At 72.2% G+C, this 20,852-nt stretch overlaps 2 protein-coding genes across 2 annotated transcripts in view; both read right to left on the bottom strand.

The window, feature by feature from the left end:
• Positions 1-4,641, bottom strand: part of FASTK (Fas activated serine/threonine kinase) — a 72,917-nt gene extending 68,276 nt beyond the window's left edge. Inside the window, 2 exon segments of the mRNA XM_075918701.2 lie at positions 2,344-2,932; positions 4,468-4,641. Coding sequence (XP_075774816.2) covers positions 2,344-2,887 — 544 coding nt within the window. The 5' untranslated portion in view covers positions 2,888-2,932; positions 4,468-4,641.
• Positions 4,642-5,085: 444 nt separating this feature from the next.
• Positions 5,086-18,941, bottom strand: TMUB1 (transmembrane and ubiquitin like domain containing 1). The gene is made up of 3 exons (XM_089776873.1): positions 18,788-18,941; positions 6,971-7,483; positions 5,086-5,838 (listed from the first exon to the last, which is right to left on the bottom strand). The coding sequence occupies exons 1-3, from the start codon at positions 18,907-18,909 to the stop codon at positions 5,484-5,486; spliced, it is 990 nt and encodes a 329-aa protein (XP_089632999.1). The 5' UTR covers positions 18,910-18,941; the 3' UTR covers positions 5,086-5,483.
• Positions 18,942-20,852: the final 1,911 nt, after the last annotated feature.

Genomic DNA, 20,852 nt, shown 5'->3' on the forward strand with positions numbered 1-20,852 from the left:
TGTGCAGGAAAGATAGAAAATATGGCAAAAGACCAGCTTGGCTTAACAAGGAGATCTTGCACAATCTCAAAATAAAAAAGGAGTCCTATAAAAAATGGAAACTAGGACAACTAACAAAGGAGGAATATAGGCAAGCAACACGGGAATGCAGGGGCAAGATTAGAAAGGCAAAGGCACAAAATGAGATCAAACTAGCTACAGGCATAAAGGGAAACAAGAAGACCTTTTATAAATACATTAAAAGCAAGAGGAAGACCAAGGACAGGGTAGGCCCACTGCTTAGTGAGGAGGGAGAAGCAGTAACAGGGAACTTGGAAATGGCGGAGATGCTCAATGACTTCTTTGTTTCGGTCTTCACCGAGAAGTCTGGAGGTGTGCCTAACATAGTGAATACAAGCAGAGAGAGGGTAAGTTTAGAAGATAGGATACACAAAGAACAAGTTAAAAATCACTTAGGAAAGTTAGATGTCAGCAAGTCACCAGGTCCTGATGAAATGCATCCCAGGATACTCAAGGAGCTGATAGAGGAGGTATCTGAGCCTTTAGCTATGATCTTTGAAAAATCATGGCAGGCAGGGGAGATTCCAGAAGACTGGAAAAGGGCAAATATTGTGCCCATCTATAAAAAGGGGAATAAGAACAACCCAGGAAACTACAGACCGGTCAGTTTAACGTCTGTCCCAGGGAAGATAATGGAGCAGGTAATTAAGGAAATCATATGCAAACACTTGGAAGGTAATAAAGTGATAGGGAATAGCCAGCATGGGTTTGTGAAGAACAAGTCATGCCAAACTAATCTGATAGCTTTCTTTGATAGGATAACGAGCCTTGTGGATAAGGGAGAAGCGGTGGATGTCATATACCTAGACTTTAGTAAGGTATTTGATACGGTCTCGCATGATATTCTTATTGATAAACTAGGCAAATATAACTTAGATAGGGCCACGATAAGGTGGGTGCATAATTGGCTGGATAACCGTAGTCAGAGAGGAGTTGTTAACGGTGCTAAATCCTGCTGGAAAGGGATAACAAGTGGAGTTCCTCAAGGGTCTGTTTTGGGACCCGTACTGTTCAATATCTTCATCAATGATGTAGATATTGGGATAGAGAGTACGCTTATTAAGTTTGCAGATGATACCAAACTGGGTGGGGTTGCGACTTCTTTGGAGGATAGGGACATAATTCAAAATGACCTTAGCAAGTTAGAGAAATGGTCAGAGGTAAACAGGATGAGGTTTAATAAAGAGAAATGCAAAGTGCTCCACTTAGGAAGGAACAATCAGTTCCATACCTACAAGATGGGAAGCGACTGTCTAGGAAGGAGCATGGCGGAAAGGGATCTAGGGGTCATAGTGGACCACAAGTTGAATATGAGCCAACAGTGTGATGCTGTTGCAAAAAAAGCAAATATGATTCTAGGTTGTATCAACAGGTGTGTTGTAAGCAAAACTCGTGAAGTCATTCTGCCACTCTACTCTGCACTAGTTAGGCCTCTGCTGGAGTACTGTGTCCAGTTCTGGGCGCCACATTTCAAGAAAGATGTGGAGAAATTGGAAAGGGTACAGAGAAGAGCGACAAGAATGATTAAAGGTTTAGAGAACATGACGTATGAAGCCAGGCTTCATGAACTGGGCTTGTTTAGTTTGGAAAAAAGAAGATTAAGGGGGGACATGATAGCGGTTTTCAAATATCTAAAAGGGTATCACAAGGAGGAAGGAGAAAATTTGTTCCTCTTGGTTTCTGAGGACAGGACAAGGAGTAATGGGCTTAAAGTGCAGCAGGGGAGGTTTAGATTGGACATTAGGAAAAAATTCCTAACTGTCAGGGTGGTCAAATATTGGAATAAATTGCCAAGGGAGGTGGTGGAATCTCCCTCTCTGGAGATATTTAAGAACAGGTTGGATAGACATCTGTCAGGGATGGTGTAGACAGAGCTTGGTCCTGCCTTGAGGGCGGGGGGCTGGACTCGATGACCTCTCGAGGTCCCTTCCAGTCCTATTATTCTATGATTCTATGATACACCCGGTCTCAACCCCTCTCTCAGCCTTCTCACCACACAGGCACTCTGATCACTGTAGACACACCCAGCCCACTCAGAGTCACCTGTATTTCTCCGTGCCCCAAGGTGTCCCCAAATACAGCTCCTGCCTCCTGCCCCAGTCCCGCACCTGTGCAGACCTCGCGCAGGGCCAGCCCCATTCCTCATTCACTTGACAGCCCCTTCCCTACTCCAGAGCTGCCCACGGTACCCCACACGCGTGAGGGTCACCCTTGTGCTCCACCCCCCGCCGGCACATAACCGCTCAGCCCACAGGCCCCAGCGGCTCAGCTCGGGGCACTCACCCAGGGCCGCAGCAGCGTACAGGCAATTGACGATGCTGAAGTTGTCAAACTTGGAGCACCCACTGATGATGGCCTGGCAGAGCGCCTGGAACTCCGGCTCCTCCAGCACCTGCCCGCGGTGCTGTCCGTTCGCCACGGCCTGGCCCTGCAGCTGCTGCAGCAGCTGGCCCAGCTTGTGCAGGGCAATGGGGTAGTGGCTGGCCGACACCTTGGTGGGGTTCTGGGTCACCCAGCGCAGCACTTCCCCCGCGCTCCGCGACCGCTCGATCAGCCGCTTCATGGTGAAGAACGTGTCGTAGCTCATCTTCTCGTGGATGAACGTCCAGCTCTTCCGCTTGCCGTGGCCGCGAGTCCTGCCGGCATCGCGCGGCTGGCTGGGGGGCTCCAGGGAGAGCGGCACGGCCTGCTGCTTGGCCTTCCCCACGCAGTAGCAGCCGGGGTACATCCTGGCCCCCCGCCGGTCACTGGCAGCCAGCCCCTGCCGGACACGGGGCGCAGCCGTCTGGGGGCTCAGGGCGCGGAGCCATGGCAGCAGGCGCAGCATGGTGGGGGCGCAGCGAGTCGAGGGGCCGCTGCCAACCGAGAGACCCTGCGGAGGAGTCACAAGAGGCAGGTGGAGCCGGAGAGGGCGGAGCCCCCGCCCCGCAGGGAGCCAGCTGCACCCCCGATTCCCGGCAGCCCCCCCCCCCGTCCCCTTGCACCCCCCCGCCCTGCTCCCAGCCGGCCCCCCGGCCCCTTGCACCCCCCTGCCCTGCTCCCAGCCGGCCCCCCGGCCCCTTGCACCCCCCTGCCCTGCTCCCAGCCGGCCCCCCGGCCCCTTACACCCCCCCGCCCTCCCCCCCAGTCCCCTTACACCCCCCCGCCCTGCTCCCAGCCAGCCCCCCAGTCCCCTTACACCCCCCTGCCCTGCTCCCAGCCGGCCCCCCGGCCCCTTGCACCCCCCTGCCCTGCTCCCAGCCGGCCCCCCGGCCCCTTACACCCCCCGCCCTGCCCCCCAGTCCCCTTACACCCCCCCCGCCCTGCTCCCAGCCAGCCCCCCCAGTCCCCTTGCACCCCCCCGCCCTGCCCCCCCAGGCCCCTTACACCCCCCCGCCCTGCCCCCCCCAGGCCCCTTACACCCCCCCGCCCTGCTCCCAGCCGGCCCCCCCCCAGGCCCCTTACACCCCCCCGCCCTGCCCCCCCCCCCAGTCCCCTTGCACCCCCCCGCCCTGCCCCCCCAGGCCCCTTACACCCCCCCGCCCTGCTCCCAGCCGGCCCCCCCAGTCCCCTTACACCCCCCTGCCCTGCTCCCAGCCGGCCCCCCGGCCCCTTGCACCCCCCTGCCCTGCTCCCAGCCGGCCCCCCGGCCCCTTACACCCCCCCGCCCTGCCCCCCCAGTCCCCTTACACCCCCCCCGCCCTGCCCCCCAGTCCCCTTACACCCCCCCGCCCTGCTCCCAGCCAGCCCCCCCAGTCCCCTTGCACCCCCCCGCCCTGCCCCCCCAGGCCCCTTACACCCCCCCCGCCCTGCCCCCCCAGGCCCCTTACACCCCCCCGCCCTGCTCCCAGCCGGCCCTCCCAGTCCCCTTGCACCCCCCCGCCCTGCCCCCCCAGGCCCCTTACACCCCCCCGCCCTGCTCCCAGCCAGCCCCCCAGTCCCCTTGCACCCCCCCGCCCTGCCCCCCCAGGCCCCTTACACCCCCCCCGCCCTGCCCCCCCAGTCCCCTTACACCCCCCCCGCCCTGCTCCCAGCCAGCCCCCCAGTCCCCTTGCACCCCCCCGCCCTGCTCCCCCCCCCAGTCCCCTTACACCCCCCCGCCCTGCTCCCAGCCAGCCCCCCAGTCCCCTTGCACCCCCCCGCCCTGCCCCCCCAGGCCCCTTACACCCCCCCCGCCCTGCTCCCAGCCAGCCCCCCCAGTCCCCTTACACCCCCCCGCCCTGCCCCCCCAGGCCCCTTACACCCCCCCGCCCCGCCCTCCCAGTCCCCTTGCACCCCCCCGCCCTGCCCCCCCGGCCCCTTACACCCCCCCGCCCTGCCCCCCCAGGCCCCTTACACCCCCCGCCCCGCCCCGCCCTCCCAGTCCCCTTGCCCCCCCGCCCCTGCCCCCCCAGTCCCCTTGCACCCCCCCGCCCTGCCCCCCCCTACATCTCGCTCCCGTCGCCGCCCCAGGCCCCTCAGCGCCGCCCGGCCGCCGCGTCCGCCATCTTCCCGGCAGCCCCCGCGTCGCCCCACGGGCCCGGGGGCGGGGCCTGCCGCGCCCCACCGCCGCCGCGGAGGCCGGGCTCGATTTACATATGCTAATGAGGGTGAGCGTTCGCTCGCGACCCCCGGCGACCCCCCCATCTGCCCCGCCCCCTCCCGAGACCCCGCCCCCACCTGCCGCTCCTCCGCCCTCGCCCCTCCCACTCCGACCCGCCCCTCCCCCACCGCTCCCCTCCCCCGCCCCCTCCCCCCTCAAAACACCTCCCCCGACCCACCCCCTCCTCATACCCCCTCCCCCACCCCCCACCGTTCCCCTCCCCCGGCCCACCTCCTCCTCATACCCCCTCCCCCACCCCCCACCTCCCCCGACCCACCCCCTCCTCATGCACCCCCTCCCCCACCCCCCACCGCTCCCCTGCCCCACCTCTCCCTTTGTCTGCCCCCCACTCCCCATCTCCCTCCCCTACCGCCCTGGAAAGCCCAGCCCCTCTCCGGCCCATGCCCCCTCCTCCTCTGCCCCCCCCGCGCAGCCCCGCACACACAGCAGGCCGGCAGGCAGAGTTCAGTCAGTCACAGGTTTTAATTTGAAAAGAAGCACTAATGAGAACCGTGCTCCGTTAGCCCCCCACGGCTGAGCCAGGCCAGCACGACCCCCACCAGGCCCCTCGTGCAGCACGACTGCCCCGCTGCAAGGGCCCCACGGCCCGGGGACCCCGCCCACTCAAGCTCGCAGGGAAAAGGGCACCCGGCTTCCAGCCAGCGTGCGGGGCAGCCGTGCCCAGTCTGCGCACAAGCACGTGCAAGGGCGGGCGTCTGGGCAGATTCTATTTGCACAGCACCTCCGGCAGCAGAACCAGGTGACACCCGGCCGGCCAGTCCTGCCTTGCCCCCACCCTGCCAAACAAGCCCCGAGCCCGTTGGGGGCAGCATGGGGCTAGGCCGCGGCCGGAGGGGCAGCGCTATCTGCGGTACAGCGCGAAGGCCACGAAGCTGAAGAGCAGGGTGAGGCCCGCCAGGCAGGTGGTGGCTGTGGCGGTGAAGACGTGCCGGTACTGCAGCTGGAAGTACCACAGCGCAGCCAGCATGAGCACGAAGAGCGGCAGCATGAGGCTGCCCACGTTGAGGGCCGTGTGCACGGGGTCCGCGGTGGCCCGGAGGCCAGCAGCCACGGGGGCGGGGCCATGCTGGGACACGTGGCAGTGGAGAACGCTGTTGTGGGTGAGATGCAGCGCAGCCAGGCTCTGGGCATCCTCCCGCAGCAGCTGGCCCTGGTAGATCAGACGCACCTGGTGCTCCTGGCCGGGGAAATGGGCCCTGTGGTGAGACACAAGGAGGGCAGCGTCACTCCAGCCCCCCGGGAGCCTCTGAACGGCCCCGCCCAGCTCCCCCAGGGTCCTGTCTGCCAGCGGCCGAGTGATCTCTCCCGCCATCCCTTCCCAGCACCAGGCCTGGAGCAGGGGCTGTGTCCTGACCGCCCTGGCTCCGGGAACTGACCGAGTGCGTTTTCATCCAGCTTTTACCTAGCCACGCCGCCCCCGGCAAGGAGTTCCACAGATGGACAGTGCGCGGTGCCAAGCAGCCCTTCCTTCTGGTTGGTGTTAACGTCGCTAAGTGGCCCCGGGGCCTTGTGTTCTGGGAAGCGGTAAATAACACTGCTCTGACCCCCCCGCTCTTCTGGACTGGTCGACTCCACCAGAGTCGTCTTTTTGCCAGTCCCAGTCTTTGCAATCTCTCCTCTCGTCCAGCCTCTCTTCGAGCGGACCACCGCCCCGTGGTTCTCGGCACTTTCTCCCATTCAAATACAGCTTTTGAGACGGGACGAGCAGCAGCCTTCGCTGTGCGCTGAGCACCAGCTGGCTGGCAGAGCGCCCGCAGCCGTCCATCGCAAGCAGCGTGTTTCTACTGGTGGTGCACAGCCCACACGCTTAGTGCACACCAGAAAACTGATTCCACACGTGGACGGGAGAGATGAGGGAAGGCTGGCAAGAAGCCCTGCACTCAGTATTCCCCGTGGCAGCCGTAGAACGCCTCCTGTCGCATTACCTACCCCTCCCAAGGGGCCCCACGTTCCTGCCACGGCTGCGTGGGAACAGCCAGTCAGTCCCCGGCGGTGCGCGCGCTCGGGTCTGTGCACCCATCAGCACGGAACTGCATCTGCCACTGCGCGGCCCAGCCCCCGCGTGGCGAGCGCGCGTTCAACGCCTCAGCCTGCACGGTCCAACCTCCCTCCCAGGAGCCCCCATCGCCTCCGTGGCCTGGCATTCTGCCGGGTGCCCTCGCTGTTCCCGTGACCAGCGCTGCCAAGGCTCAGGCTACCACGCAGGCTCACCGCCGGGGGGTGGCAGCGGAGAGCCATGTCCAGCACCAGGGAGGGAGGGCCAAGCAAGGCCGAGGGATGCCAGAGCCTCTCCCCTCCCACAGGCGAGAGGGCGGCCGTGCCCCTCACCTCTTGAGAGAGCCGACCGTCTCGTCTGGGCGCACGGAGACCAGGCGCTCCGTGTCGTTGAGGAACTTCAGCCGCAGCACGGTGCCGCGCTCCGTGGGGCTACTGTCCACGGCCTCGGGGCTGGCGCCTGGGCCCTCGGGCGGCTGCGGGGGCCCCTGTGCAGATCCGGGGCTGGCCCGGTGCCTCAGCCCTGCAGCCGTGCCCTCAGGCCCATCTGGCGCGGCACCTGCCGAAGGCTCCGCCGTCTCCCTGGGCCCCCCTGCGGCTGGGGCCGGCGCGCCGGGCTCCCGGGACTCCTCCTCCAGCAGGCTCTCTGCCCCGAGCCGCCCAGCCGCCAGACTGGGGGGAGCAGCGAAGACCTGGTCCGCCCGCTCCGCCGTGTGCGTCGACACCCAGGCCAGCGCCAGCACCAGCAGCACCAGCAGCAGGCCGAAGAGGATGGTGACTTCGTCCCCCACGCCCTCGATCAGAGCCATGGCCGCGGGCCAGCGCCGGGACAGCCGGGTCACCAGCCTGCAGAGGGACAGAGCAGCAGCTGAGCGCCCCGGGCCCGCCCAGGCAGCAGCCAGAGCCCCCGAGAGCCCCTTTCCGCTGCTCCTGGCTTGGGGGGCAGGGCCAACCGGCCCCCCTCCTGCCCACAGCCCGGCACCGAGTTCGGGGGCCTGGCCACCAGCTTCCTCTGGCTCAGCCACGACGTGGGGTTCCGCCGCCCGCAGCTCCCCCGTCACGCCGGCCCCCCCACCGCCCGCCGTCCCCAGCTCCCTGGTCAGGCCGTCCACCCCCCGCCCGCAGCTCCCCCGTCACGCCGGCCCCCCCCGCCCGCAGCTCCCCCATCACACTGGCCCCCCCACTGCCCGCCGCCCCCAGCTCCCTGGTCAGGCCGTCCACCCCCCGCCCGCTGCCCCCCCCGCCTGCAGCTCCCCCGTCACGCCGGCCCCCCCCTGCCCGCCGCCCCCACCGCCCGCAACTCCCCAGCCACACCGCCCCCCCCTGCAGCTCCCCTGCCACCCTGCCCCTCCCTGTCCCGTAGCTCCCCCATCACGCCGGGCTCCCCCCCCCCGACGCCAGCCCCCCCCCCCCGCCCGTAGCTCCCCCTCCACACCAGGCTCCCCTGCCACACTGGCCTTCCCCGCCCGCAGCTCCCCCGCCACACCAGCCCCCCCGCCCGCAGCTCTCCCGCCACGCCGGCCCCCCCACTCCCCGCCACCCCCACCACCCGCAGCTACCCTGCCACGCTGCCCCCCCCCACCCGCAGCTCCCCCTCCACACCAGGCTCCCCCGCCACGCCGGCCCCCCCACCCGCAGCTCCCCCTCCACATCAGGCTCCCCCGCCACGCCGGCCCCCCCACCCGCAGCTCCCCCTCCACACCAGGCTCCCCCGCCACGCCGGCCCCCCCCCCTCCCCACCCGCCAGCTCCCCCCTCCCCACCAGGCTCCCCCGCCCGCCAGCCCCCCCGCCCGCAACTTCCCTGCCACACTTCCCCTCCCCGTCCGTAGCTTCCCCCGTCGTGCCAGGCTCCCCGCCCAATGCCGCCCCTCCCCCCCCCCGCAGCTCCCTCTCCACACCAGGCTCCCCCGCCACACTGGCCTTCCGCACCCGCAGCTCCCCCGGCGGCGGGGGCGGGAGCCCCGGGGGTCCCTCCCCCGCCCGCAGCTCCCCTGCCACACCAGCCCCCGCCCGCCCCATCCGCAGCTCCCCTGCCACACTGCCCCTCCCCGTCCCAGAGCCAGGCGGCGCGGGCGTCCCGAGAGCCGCGTCCCGAGAGCCAGGCGGCGCGGGCGTCCCGAGAGCCGCGTCCCGAGAGCCAGGCGGCGCGGGCGTCCCGAGAGCCGCGTCCCGAGAGCCAGGCGGCGCGGGCGTCCCGAGAGCCGCGTCCCGAGAGCCAGGCGGCGCGGGCGTCCCGAGAGCCGCGTCCCGAGAGCCAGGCGGCGCGGGCGTCCCGAGAGCCGCGTCCCGAGAGCCAGGCGGCGCGGGCGTCCCGAGAGCCGCGTCCCGAGAGCCAGGCGGCGGGGGCGTCCCAAGGGCCAGGCGGCGGGGGCGTCCCGAGAGCCGCGTCCCGAGAGCCAGGCGGCGGGGGCGTCCCGAGAGCCGCGTCCCGAGAGCCAGGCGGCGGGGGCGTCCCGAGAGCCAGGCGGCGGGGGCGTCCCGAGAGCCGCGTCCCGAGAGCCAGGCGGCGGGGGCGTCCTGAGAGCCGCGTCCCGAGAGCCAGGTGGCGGGGGCGTCCCGAGAGCCAGGCGGCGGGGGCGTCCCGAGAGCCACGTCCCGAGAGCCAGGCGGCGGGGGCGTCCCGAGAGCCGCGTCCCGAGAGCCAGGCGGCGGGGGCGTCCCGAGAGCCAGGCGGCGGGGGCGTCCCGAGAGCCGCGTCCCGAGAGCCAGGCGGCGGGGGCGTCCCGAGAGCCAGGTGGCGGGGGCGTCCCGAGAGCCAGGCGGCGGGGGCGTCCCGAGAGCCACGTCCCGAGAGCCAGGCGGCGGGGGCGTCCCGAGAGCCGCGTCCCGAGAGCCAGGCGGCGGGGGCGTCCCGAGAGCCAGGCGGCGGGGGCGTCCCGAGAGCCGCGTCCCGAGAGCCAGGTGGCGGGGGCGTCCCGAGAGCCAGGCGGCGGGGGCGTCCCGAGAGCCACGTCCCGAGAGCCAGGCGGCGGGGGCGTCCCGAGAGCCGCGTCCCGAGAGCCAGGCGGCGGGGGCGTCCCGAGAGCCAGGCGGCGGGGGCGTCCCGAGAGCCAGGCGGCGGGGGCGTCCCGAGAGCCAGGCGGCGGGGGCCTTCCTTGTGGGGTAGCAGCGGGGTCCCGAAGGGAAACACGGCAAAGCCGAGAACTCAACCAGCAGCAGCTCGATGGTTCCTGCCTTGGGGCCCGGGCAGCGCGACCTGCTACTTGCTCAGGCTTGGCCAGCTCCTCCTCTCAGGACAGCCTGGCCCCGGCAGCCTTGCGCGCCTGAGCAGGAGACTGGCACAAGCCGTGTGCCGAGCCAGGAGCCAGCCCCAGCCCCGCAGGACGGGAGCCCGCGAGCTGCTGCTGGTGGCTGTGGTACGGCCCGGCTCTCTGGCCTGCCCCGGTGGGGATAACACCCACTCACAAGGGATCCCCACGCCAGCCACAGGAGCCCCCAGCTCCCTCCACAAGGCCCGGCCAGTCAGTGAAGCCCGGGGGCCGCACCCCACCGCCCTGAAGGGAGCCGGGGACCTGGGGGAAGCAGGAAGTGGTCGCACGCGCCAACAAAGCCATTTCCTCAGGCGCCCTGCACCGCACAAGCCTTCTTGCCAAAGGGCTTTTCGGCTCGTCATTCCCGCAGGCCGTGCCCAGGGCAGCGGGTCTCCCCCTCCCCCCGTCACCTTAACTTCCTACGGGCCTGTTTTACAGCAGCCCCTACGCCAGGGACGAGCCGGCCAGTACAAACCGCCGCTGCGCCCGGCCAATGCTGCGGGCAGAAGGCCGGTGCCACGCTCCAGCCCCACGACCGGGAACGCTCCAGCCCCACGACCGGGAACGCTCCGCCCTGCGGGAAAGCACCACGACCGGGAACGCTCCGGCCCTGCGACCGGGAACACACCACAACCAGGAACGCACCACGACCGGGAACGCTCCGGCCCTGCGACCGGGAACACACCACAACCAGGAACGCACCACGACCGGGAACGCTCCGGCCCTGCGACTGGGAACACACCACAACCAGGAACGCACCACGACCGGGAACGCTCCGGCCCTGCGACCGGGAACGCTCCGCCCTGCGGGAACGCACCACGACCGGGAACGCTCCGGCCCTGCGACCGGGAACGCTCCGCCCTGCGGGAAAGCACCACGACCGGGAACGCTCCGGCCCTGCGACCGGGAACGCTCCGCCCTGCGGGAATGCACCACGACCGGGAACGCTCCGGCCCTGCGACCGGGAACACACCACAACCAGGAACGCACCACGACCGGGAACGCTCCGGCCCTGCGACCGGGAACACACCACAACCAGGAACGCACCACGACCGGGAACGCTCCGCCCTGCGGGAAAGCACCACAACCGGGAACGCTCCAGCCCCACGACCGGGAACGCTCCGCCCTGCGGGAAAGCACCACAACCGGGAACGCTCCGGCCCCACGACCGGGAACGCTCCGGCCCCACGACCGGGAACGCTCCGCCCTGCGGGAAAGCACCACGACCCGGAACGCTCCAGCCCCACGACCGGGAACGCTCCAACCCCACGACCGGGAACGCTCCGCCCTGCGGGAACGCACCACGACCGGGAACGCTCCAGCCCCACGACCGGGAACGCTCCGCCCTGCGGGAACGCACCACGACCGGGAACGCTCCAGCCCCGCGACCAGGAACACACCACAACCAGGAACGCACCACAACCGGGAACACTCCAGCCCCGCGACCGGGAACACACCACAACCAGGAACGCACCACGACCGGGAACGCTCCGCCCTGCGGGAACGCACCACGACCGGGAACGCTCCGCCCTGCGGGAATGCACCACGACTGGGAACACTCCAGCCCCGCGACCGGGAACACACCACAACCAGGAACGCTCCGCCCTGCGACCGGGAACGCTCCGCCCTGCGACCGGGAACGCTCCGCCCTGCGACCGGGAACACACCACGACCCGGAACGCTCCAGCCCTGCGACCGGGAACACACCACGACCCGGAACGCTCCAGCCCCGCGACCGGGAAGACACCACAACCAGGAATGCACCACGACCAGGAACGCTCCGCCCTGCGACCGGGAACACACCACAACCAGGAACGCTCCAGCCCCGCGACCGGGAACACACCACGACCGGGAATGCTCCGCCCTGCGACCGGGAACACACCACGACCGGGAACGCTCCAGCCCCGTGACCGGGAACGCACCACGACCGGGAACGCTCCAGCCCCGCGACCGGGAACACGCCACGACCGGGAACGCTCCAGCCCCGCGACCGGGAACACGCCACGACCGGGAACGCTCCAGCCCCGCGACCGGGAACACACCACAACCGGGAATGCTCCGCCCTGCGACCGGGAACACACCACAACCGGGAACGCTCCGCCCTGCGACCGGGAACACACCACAACCGGGAACGCTCCGCCCTGCGACCGGGAACACACCACAACCGGGAACGCTCCGCCCTGCGACCGGGAACGCTCCGCCCTGCGACCGGGAACACACCACGACCCGGAACGCTCCAGCCCCGCGACCGGGAAGACACCACAACCAGGAATGCACCACGACCGGGAACGCTCCGCCCTGCGACCGGGAACGCTCCGGCCCCGTGACCGGGAACGCACCACGACCGGGAACGCTCCGGCCCCGTGACCGGGAACGCACCACGACCGGGAACGCTCCGGCCCCGTGACCGGGAACGCACCACGACCGGGAACGCTCCGGCCCCGTGACCGGGAACGCACCACGACCGGGAACGCTCCGGCCCCGTGACCGGGAACGCACCACGACCGGGAACGCTCCGGCCCCGTGACCGGGAACGCACCACGACCGGGAACGCTCCGGCCCCGTGACAGGGAACGCACCACGACCGGGAACGCTCCGGCCCCGTGACCGGGAACGCACCACGACCGGGAACGCTCCGGCCCCGTGACCGGGAACACGCCACGACCGGGAACGCTCCGGCCCCGTGACCGGGAACGCACCACGACCGGGAACGCTCCGGCCCCGTGACTGGCACCGTGGGGCTGAGGGGCGAGCAAGCGCTTCCAAGCACGGGGGCTCACAGGCGGGCAGGACGGCCTAGAGGGTGATGCTCTGCTCAGCTGCCAGCCATGGCTCACATCAGAGACCTGGAAGGACCCTCAAGAGGCCAAGTCCGGTCCCCAGCGCTCAAAGCAGGACCAGGGATGAGGAACCAGGCCGCCCGCAAGTTGGATGGATTCCACCCACGAGGCTCAGGAGCACTCAGTGGAGCAAACTAGCACTAGGGGCTCCAGCCACGGGGCCTCCTCACGCACCCCCCCCCCTTCCAGCCACGGGGCCTCCTCACGCACCCCCCCACCCTTCCAGCCACGGGGCCTCCTCACGCACCCCCCCACCCTTCCAGCCACGGGGCCTCCTCACGCACCCGGCCACGGGGCCTCCGCACGCCCCCTGCCACCCCGGCCACGGGGCCTCCGCACGCCCCCCGCCACCCCGGCCACGGGGCCTCCTCACGCACGCTCCCACCCTTCCAGCCACGGGGCCTCCTCACGCACCCCCCCACCCTTCCAGCCACGGGGCCTCCTCACGCACCCCCCCACCCTTCCAGCCACGGGGCCTCCGCATGCCCCCCGCCACGCAGCCTCCGCACGCCCCCACCACCCCGGCCGCGCAGCCTCCGCACGCCCCCCCACCCTTCCAGCCACGGGGCCTCCTCACGCACCCCCCCCCCCTTCCAGCCACGGGGCCTCCTCACGCACCCCCCACCCTTCCAGCCACGGGGCCTCCTCACGCACCCCCCCACCCTTCCAGCCACGGGGCCTCCTCACGCACCCCCCCACCCTTCCAGCCACGGGGCCTCCTCACGCACCCGGCCACGGGGCCTCCGCACGCCCCCTGCCACCCCGGCCACGGGGCCTCCGCACGCCCCCCGCCACCCCGGCCACGGGGCCTCCTCACGCACGCTCCCACCCTTCCAGCCACGGGGCCTCCTCACGCACCCCCCCACCCTTCCAGCCACGGGGCCTCCTCACGCACCCCCCCACCCTTCCAGCCACGGGGCCTCCTCACGCACCCCCCCACCCTTCCAGCCACGGGGCCTCCTCACGCACCCCCCCACCCTTCCAGCCACGGGGCCTCCTCACGCACCCGGCCACGGGGCCTCCGCACGCCCCCTGCCACCCCGGCCACGGGGCCTCCGCACGCCCCCCGCCACCCCGGCCACGGGGCCTCCTCACGCACGCTCCCACCCTTCCAGCCACGGGGCCTCCTCACGCACCCCCCCCACCCTTCCAGCCACGGGGCCTCCTCACGCACCCCCCCACCCTTCCAGCCACGGGGCCTCCTCACGCACCCCCCCACCCTTCCAGCCACGCAGCCTCCGCACGCCCCCACCACCCCGGCCACGCAGCCTCCGCACGCCCCCCCCACCCTTCCAGCCACGGGGCCTCCGCACGCCCCCCGCCACCCCGGCCACGGGGCCTCCGCACGCACCCCCCACCCTTCCAGCCACGGGGCCTCCGCACGCACCCCCCCACCCTTCCAGCCACGGGGCCTCCTCACGCACCCCCCCCCCCACTCTTCCAGCCACGGGGCCTCCTCACGCACCCCCCCACCCTTCCAGCCACGGGGCCTCCTCACGCACCCCCCACCCTTCCAGCCACGGGGCCTCCTCACGCACCCCCCCACCCTTCCAGCCACGGGGCCTCCTCACGCACCCCCCCACCCTTCCAGCCACGGGGCCTCCTCACGCACCCCCCCACCCTTCCAGCCACGGGGCCTCCTCACGCACCCCCCCACCCTTCCAGCCACGGGGCCTCCTCACGCACCCCCCCACCCTTCCAGCCACGGGGCCTCCTCACGCACCCCCCCCCACCCTTCCAGCCACGGGGCCTCCTCACGCACCCCCCCCCACCCTTCCAGCCACGGGGCCTCCTCACGCACCCCCCCACCCTTCCAGCCACGGGGCCTCCTCACGCACCCCCCCACCCTTCCAGCCACGGGGCCTCCTCACGCACCCCCCCACCCTTCCAGCCACGGGGCCTCCTCACGCACCCCCCCACCCTTCCAGCCACGGGGCCTCCGCACGCACCCCCCACCCTTCCAGCCACGGGGCCTCCGCACGCACCCCCCACTCTTCCAGCCACGGGGCCTCCGCACGCACCCCCCACCCTTCCAGCCACGGGGCCTCCTCACGCACCCCCCCACCCTTCCAGCCACGGGGCCTCCTCACGCACCCCCCCACCCTTCCAGCCACGGGGCCTCCTCACGCACCCCCCCACCCTTCCAGCCACGGGGCCTCCTCACGCACCCCCCACCCTTCCAGCCACGGGGCCTCCTCACGCACCCCCCCACCCTTCCAGCCACGGGGCCTCCTCACGCACCCCCCCACCCTTCCAGCCACGGGGCCTCCTCACGCACCCCCCCACCCTTCCAGCCACGGGGCCTCCTCACGCACCCCCCACCCTTCCAGCCACGGGGCCTCCTCACGCACCCCCCCACCCTTCCAGCCACGGGGCCTCCTCACGCACCCCCCCACCCTTCCAGCCACGGGGCCTCCTCACGCACCCCCCCCCACCCTTCCAGCCACGGGGCCTCCTCACGCACCCCCCCACCCTTCCAGCCACGCGGCCTCCGCACGCCCCCACCACCGCGGCCACCCTACGGGACTGGGGGGAGCTGGTTTCAGGTGGGCTCCAGGGCTCTGCTCCCCGGCCATGGAGACCAGTGCAGGGAGCAGGGCAGGAGGGGCTGGGGCAGACCGGTGGGGTACGAGGAAGGGCCGTGAGCAGCTAGTCCAGGGGCTACCAGACTAGTGGCCCCCTTGCCGTGTCCGTGGGGTGCAGGGGCGGCAAAGGCGCCCGGTCAGCGCTGCACCCCTGCTCCTCCCTGGAGTGGGACCCGGCGGCTGTTCCTGCACGTGGAAGGCAGAGCCGCGGCGGGTCCCCTCCTGGGGAGAGCCAGTCCGGCTGGCAAGGGACAGTCCATCAGCCCCCATGCGCTGAGCGGCGCGACCCAACAGCCTGGGGGACAGCGGGGAGGGGGCAAGGGATGGGAGACAGAGGCAGGCGGGGAGGGGATAGGCGGGATGGAGGGGCAGGTGGGGGGGGCAGAGGATGGGGGAGGGGGGCAGGCAGGGAGGGGGCAGAGGATGGGGGAGGGGGCAGAGGATGGGGGAGGGGGGCAGGCAGGGAGGGGGCAGAGGATGGGGGGTGGAAGGCGGGAAGGGGGCAGGGGACGGGGGAGGGGGCAGGCGGGGAGGGGGCAGAGGATGGGAGGGGGCAAGAGGGAGGGGGCAGAGGATGGGGAGGGGGCAGGAGGGGAGGGGGCAGGCGGGGAGGGGGCAGGAGCGGAGGGGACGGGGGAGGGGGCAGAGGATGGGGGAGGGGGGCAGGCGGGGAGGGGTCAGAGGATGGAGGAGGAGGCAGAGGATGGGGGAGGGGGCAGGAGGGGAAGGGGCAGAGGATGGGGGAGGGGGCAGGAGGGAAGGGGGCAGAGGATGGGGGAGGGGGCAGCAGGGAGGGGGCAGAGGATGGGGAGGGGGCAGGCAGGGAGGGGGCAGAGGATGGGGAGGGGGCAGGCGGGGAGGGGGCAGAGGATGGGGGAGGGGGCAGAGGATGGGGGAGGGGGGCAGAGGGATGGGGAGGGGAAGGCGGGAAAGGGGCAGGGGACGGGGGAGGGGGCAGGGGACGGGGGAGGGGGGCAGGCGACGGGGGAGGGGGGCAGGCGGGGAGGGGGCAGAGGATGGGGGAGGGGGGCAGGAGGCGAGGGGGCAGGGGACGGGGGAGGGGGCAGGGGGATGGGGGAGGGGGCAGGCGGGGAGGGGCAGAGGATGGGGGAGGGGGCAGAGGATGGGGGAGGGGGCAGGAGGGAAGGGGGCAGAGAATGCGAGAGGGGGCAGGCGGGGGGGGGCAGAGGATGGGGAGGGGAAGGCGGGAAGGGGGCAGGGGACGGGGGAGGGGGCAGGCGACGGGGGAGGGGGCAGGGGACGGGAGAGGGGGCAGGCGGGGAGGGGGCAGAGGATGGGGGAGGGGGGCAGGCGGGGAGGGGCAGAGGATGGGGAGGGGGCAGGAGGAAAGGGGGCAGAGAATGCGGGAGGGGGCAGGCGGGGAAGGGGCAGAGGATGGGGGAGGGGGGCAGAGGACGGGGGAGGGGGCAGGGGATGGGGGAGGGGGCAGAGGACGGGGGAGGGGGCAGGCGGGGAGGGGGCAGAGGACGGGAGAGGGGGCAGGCGGGGAGGGGGCAGAGGATGGGGGAGGGGGGCAGGCGGGGGGGGGCAGAGGATGGGGAGGGGGCAGGAGGAAAGGGGGCAGAGGATGGGGAGGGGGCAGGCGGAAAGGGGGCAGAGGATGGGGGAGGGGGGCAGGCGGGGAGGGGGCAGGGGACGGGGGAGGGGGCAGAGGACGGGGGAGGGGGCAGGCGGGGAGGGGGCAGAGGATGGGGGAGGGGGGAGGGGGCTGGAGGGAAGGGGGCAGAGAATGCGGGAGGGGGCAGGCGGGGAGGGGAAGGCGGGAAGGGGGCAGGGGACGGGGGAGGGGGCAGGCGACGGGGGAGGGGGCAGAGAATGGGGGAGGGGGGCAGCCGGGGAGGGGGCAGAGGATGGGGGAGGGGGGCAGGAGGCGAGGGGGCAGGGGACGGGGGAGGGGGCAGAGGATGGGGAGGGGGCAGGAGGGAAGGGGGCAGAGGATGGGGGAGGGGGGCAGGCGACGGGGGAGGGGGCAGGCGGGAGGGGGCAGAGGATGGGGGAGGGGGGCAGGCGGGGAGGGGGAGGGGGCAGGCAGGGAGGGGGCAGAGGACGGGGGAGGGGGCAGGCGACGGGGGAGGGGGCAGGCGACCGGGGAGGGGGCAGAGGACGGGGGAGGGGGCAGGCGGGGAGGGGGCAGGGGACGGGGGAGGGGGGGCAGGCGGGGAGGGGGCAGGGGACGGGGGAGGGGGCAGAGGATGGGGGAGGGGGCAGGAGGGGAGGGGGCAGGGGACGGGGGGAGGGGGGCAGGCGGGGAGGGGGCAGGGGACGGGGGAGGGGGCAGAGGATGGGGGAGGGGGGCAGGCGGGGAGGGGGCAGGGGACGGGGGAGGGGGCAGAGGATGGGGGAGGGGGGCAGGCGGGGAGGGGGCAGAGAATGGGGGAGGGGGCAGAGAATGGGGGAGGGGGCAGGCGGGGAGGGGGCAGAGGATGGGGGAGGGGGCAGAGGACGGGGGAGGGGGCAGAGGACGGGGGAGGGGGCAGGCGGGGAGGGGGCAGGGGACGGGGGAGGGGGCAGAGGATGGGGGAGGGGGCAGGAGGGGAGGGGGCAGGCGACGGGGGAGGGGGGCAGAGGATGGGGGAGGGGGCAGGCGGGGAGGGGGCAGGGGACGGGGGAGGGGGCAGGAGGGGAGGGGGCAGAGGATGGGGGAGGGGGCAGGCGGGGAGGGGGCAGGGGACGGGGGAGGGGGCAGAGGATGGGGGAGGGGGCAGGAGGGGAGGGGGCAGGGGACGGGGGAGGGGGCAGGCGGGGGAGGGGGGCAGAGGATGGGGTAGGGGGCAGGAGGGGAGGGGGGCAGGCGGGGGGGGGCAGAGGGGGGGAGGGGGCAGGAGGGGAGGGGGCAGGGGACGGGGGAGGGGGGCAGGCGGGGGAGGGGGCAGAGGATGGGGGAGGGGGCAGGAGGGGAGGGGGCAGGGGACGGGGGAGGGGGGCAGGCGGGGAGGAGGCAGGAGGGGAGGGGGCAGAGGATGGGGGAGGGGGCAGGAGGGGAGGGGGCAGAGGATGGGGGAGGGGGCAGGGGACGGGGGAGGGGGCAGGCGGGGAGGGGGCAGGAGGGGGAGGGGGCAGAGGATGGGGGAGGGGGCAGGAGCGGAGGGGGCAGAGGATGGGGGAGGGGGCAGGGGACGGGGGAGGGGGCAGGCGGGGAGGGGGCAGGAGGGGAGGGGGCAGAGGATGGGGGAGGGGGCAGGGGACGGGGGAGGGGGCAGGAGGGGAGGGGCAGAGGACGGGGGAGGGGGCAGGAGGGGAGGGGGCAGAGGATGGGGGGAGGGGGCGGGGGAGGGGGCAGAGGATGGGGGAGGGGGCAGGGGACGGGGGAGGGGGCAGGAGGGGAGGGGGCAGAGGATGGGGGGGCAGGCGGGGGCACAAGCAGCGGGAGGGGCTGGGGCAGATCGGGGGGTGTGAACAGGCGGGGGGGAGGCTCGAGGGGGGGGGGCTGCAGGCCCCGAGCAGAGACTCACCCGCCTCCTCCATCCCGGCCCCGCTCGTTTCCTGTTCGGGCGCAGGGCATTGTGGGGCCTGTAGTCCCGCCCCGGGCGCAGGGCATTGTGGGGCCTGTAGTCCCGCCCCGGGCGCAGGGCATTGTGGGGCCTGTAGTCCCGCCCCGGGCGCAGGGCATTGTGGGGCCTGTAGTCCCGCCCCGGGCGCAGGGCATTGTGGGGCCTGTAGTCCCGCCCCGGGCGCAGGGCATTGTGGGGCCTGTAGTCCCACCCCGCCCCGGGCGCAGGGCATTGTGGGGCCTGTAGTCCCGCCCCGGGCGCAGGGCATTGTGGGGCCTGTAGTCCCGCCCCGGGCGCAGGGCATTGTGGGGCCTGTAGTCCCACCCCGCCCCGGGCGCAGGGCATTGTGGGGCCTGTAGTCCCGCCCCGGGCGCAGGGCATTGTGGGGCCTGTAGTCCCAGCGGTCCAGGGTCCAGGAGTCCCGGGGGGCGGGGTCCAGCAGTCCCAGGGGGCGGGGTCCAGCAGTCCCAGGGGGCGGGGCCGTCAGTCTCAGGGGGGCGGGGTCCAGCAGTCCCAGGGGGCGGGGGCGGCAGTCCCAGGGGGCGGGGTCCAGCAGTCCCAGGGGGCGGGGTCGTCAGTCTCAGGGGGGCGGGGTCCAGCAGTCCCAGGGGGCGGGGTCGAGCAGTCCCGGGGGGGCGGGGGCGGCAGTCCCAGGGGGGCGGAGTCCAGCAGTCCCAGGGGGGCGGGGTCCAGCAGTCCCAGGGGGCGGGGTCCGGCAGTCCCAGGGGGCAGGGGCAGCAGTCCCAGGGGGTGGGGCCATCAGTCCCAGGGGGGCGGGGTCCAGCAGTCCCAGGGGGGCGGGGCCGTCAGTCTCAGGGGGGCGGGGTCCAGCAGTCCCAGGGGGCAGGGTCCAGCAGTCCCAGGGGGCGGGGCCGTCAGTCTCAGGGGGGCGGGGTCCAGCAGTCCCAGGGGGCGGGGCCATCAGTCCCAGGGGGGCGGGGCCGTCAGTCTCAGGGGGCGGGGTCCAGCAGTCCCAGGGGGCGGGGTCCAGCAGTCCCAGGGGGCGGGGGCGGCAGTCCCAGGGGGCGGGGTCCAGCAGTCCCAGGGGGGCGGGGCCGTCAGTCTCAGGGGGGCGGGGTCCAGCAGTCCCAGGGGGGCGGGGTCCAGCAGTCCCAGGGGGGCGGGGGCGGCAGTCCCAGGGGGCGGGGTCCAGCAGTCCCAGGGGGCGGGGGCAGCAGTCCCAGGGGGCGGGGCCATCAGTCCCAGGGGGCGGGGTCCAGCAGTCCCAGGGGGCGGGGCCATCAGTCCCAGGGGGCGGGGTCCAGCAGTCCCAGGGGGCGGGGGTGGCAGTCCCAGGGGGGCGGGGTCCAGCAGTCCTAGGGGGCGGGGCCATCAGTCCCAGGGGGCGGGGTCCAGCAGTCCCAGGGGGGCGGGGGCGGCAGTCCCAGGGGGCGGGGTCCAGCAGTCCCAGGGGGGCGGGGTCCAGCAGTCCCAGGGGGGCGGGGCCATCAGTCCCAGGGGCCGGGGTCCAGCAGTCCCAGGGGGCGGGGCTGGAAGTCCCAGGGGGGCGGGGTCCAGCAGTCCCAGGGGGCGGGGTCCAGCAGTCCCAGGGGGGCGGGGTCCAGCAGTCCCAGGGGGCGGGGTCCAGCAGTCCCAGGGGGGCGGGGCCATCAGTCCCAGGGGCCGGGGTCCAGCAGTCCCAGGGGGCGGGGCTGGAAGTCCCAGGGGGCGGGGTCCAGCAGTCCCAGGGGGGCGGGGTCCAGCAGTCCCAGGGGGCGGGGCTGGAAGTCCCAGGGGGGCGGGGTCCAGCAGTCCCAGGGGGCGGGGTCAGCAGTCCCAGGGGGGCGGGGTCCAGCAGTCCCAGGGGGCGGGGGCAGCAGTCCCAGGGGGGCGGGGTCCAGCAGTCCCAGGGGGGCGGGGTCCAGCAGTCCCAGGGGGCGGGGCTGGCAGTCCCAGGGGGCGGGGTCCAGCAGTCCCAGGGGGCGGGGTCCAGCAGTCCCAGGGGGCGGGGCTGGCAGTCCCAGGGGGCGGGGCTGGCAGTCCCAGGGGGCGGGGTCCAGCAGTCCCAGGGGGCGGGGCCAGCAGT

Source organism: Pelodiscus sinensis, chromosome 2 (genome assembly GCF_052426305.1).
Source record: "Pelodiscus sinensis isolate ZL-2025 chromosome 2, ASM5242630v1, whole genome shotgun sequence".
Taxonomy (NCBI): Eukaryota; Metazoa; Chordata; order Testudines; family Trionychidae; genus Pelodiscus; species Pelodiscus sinensis.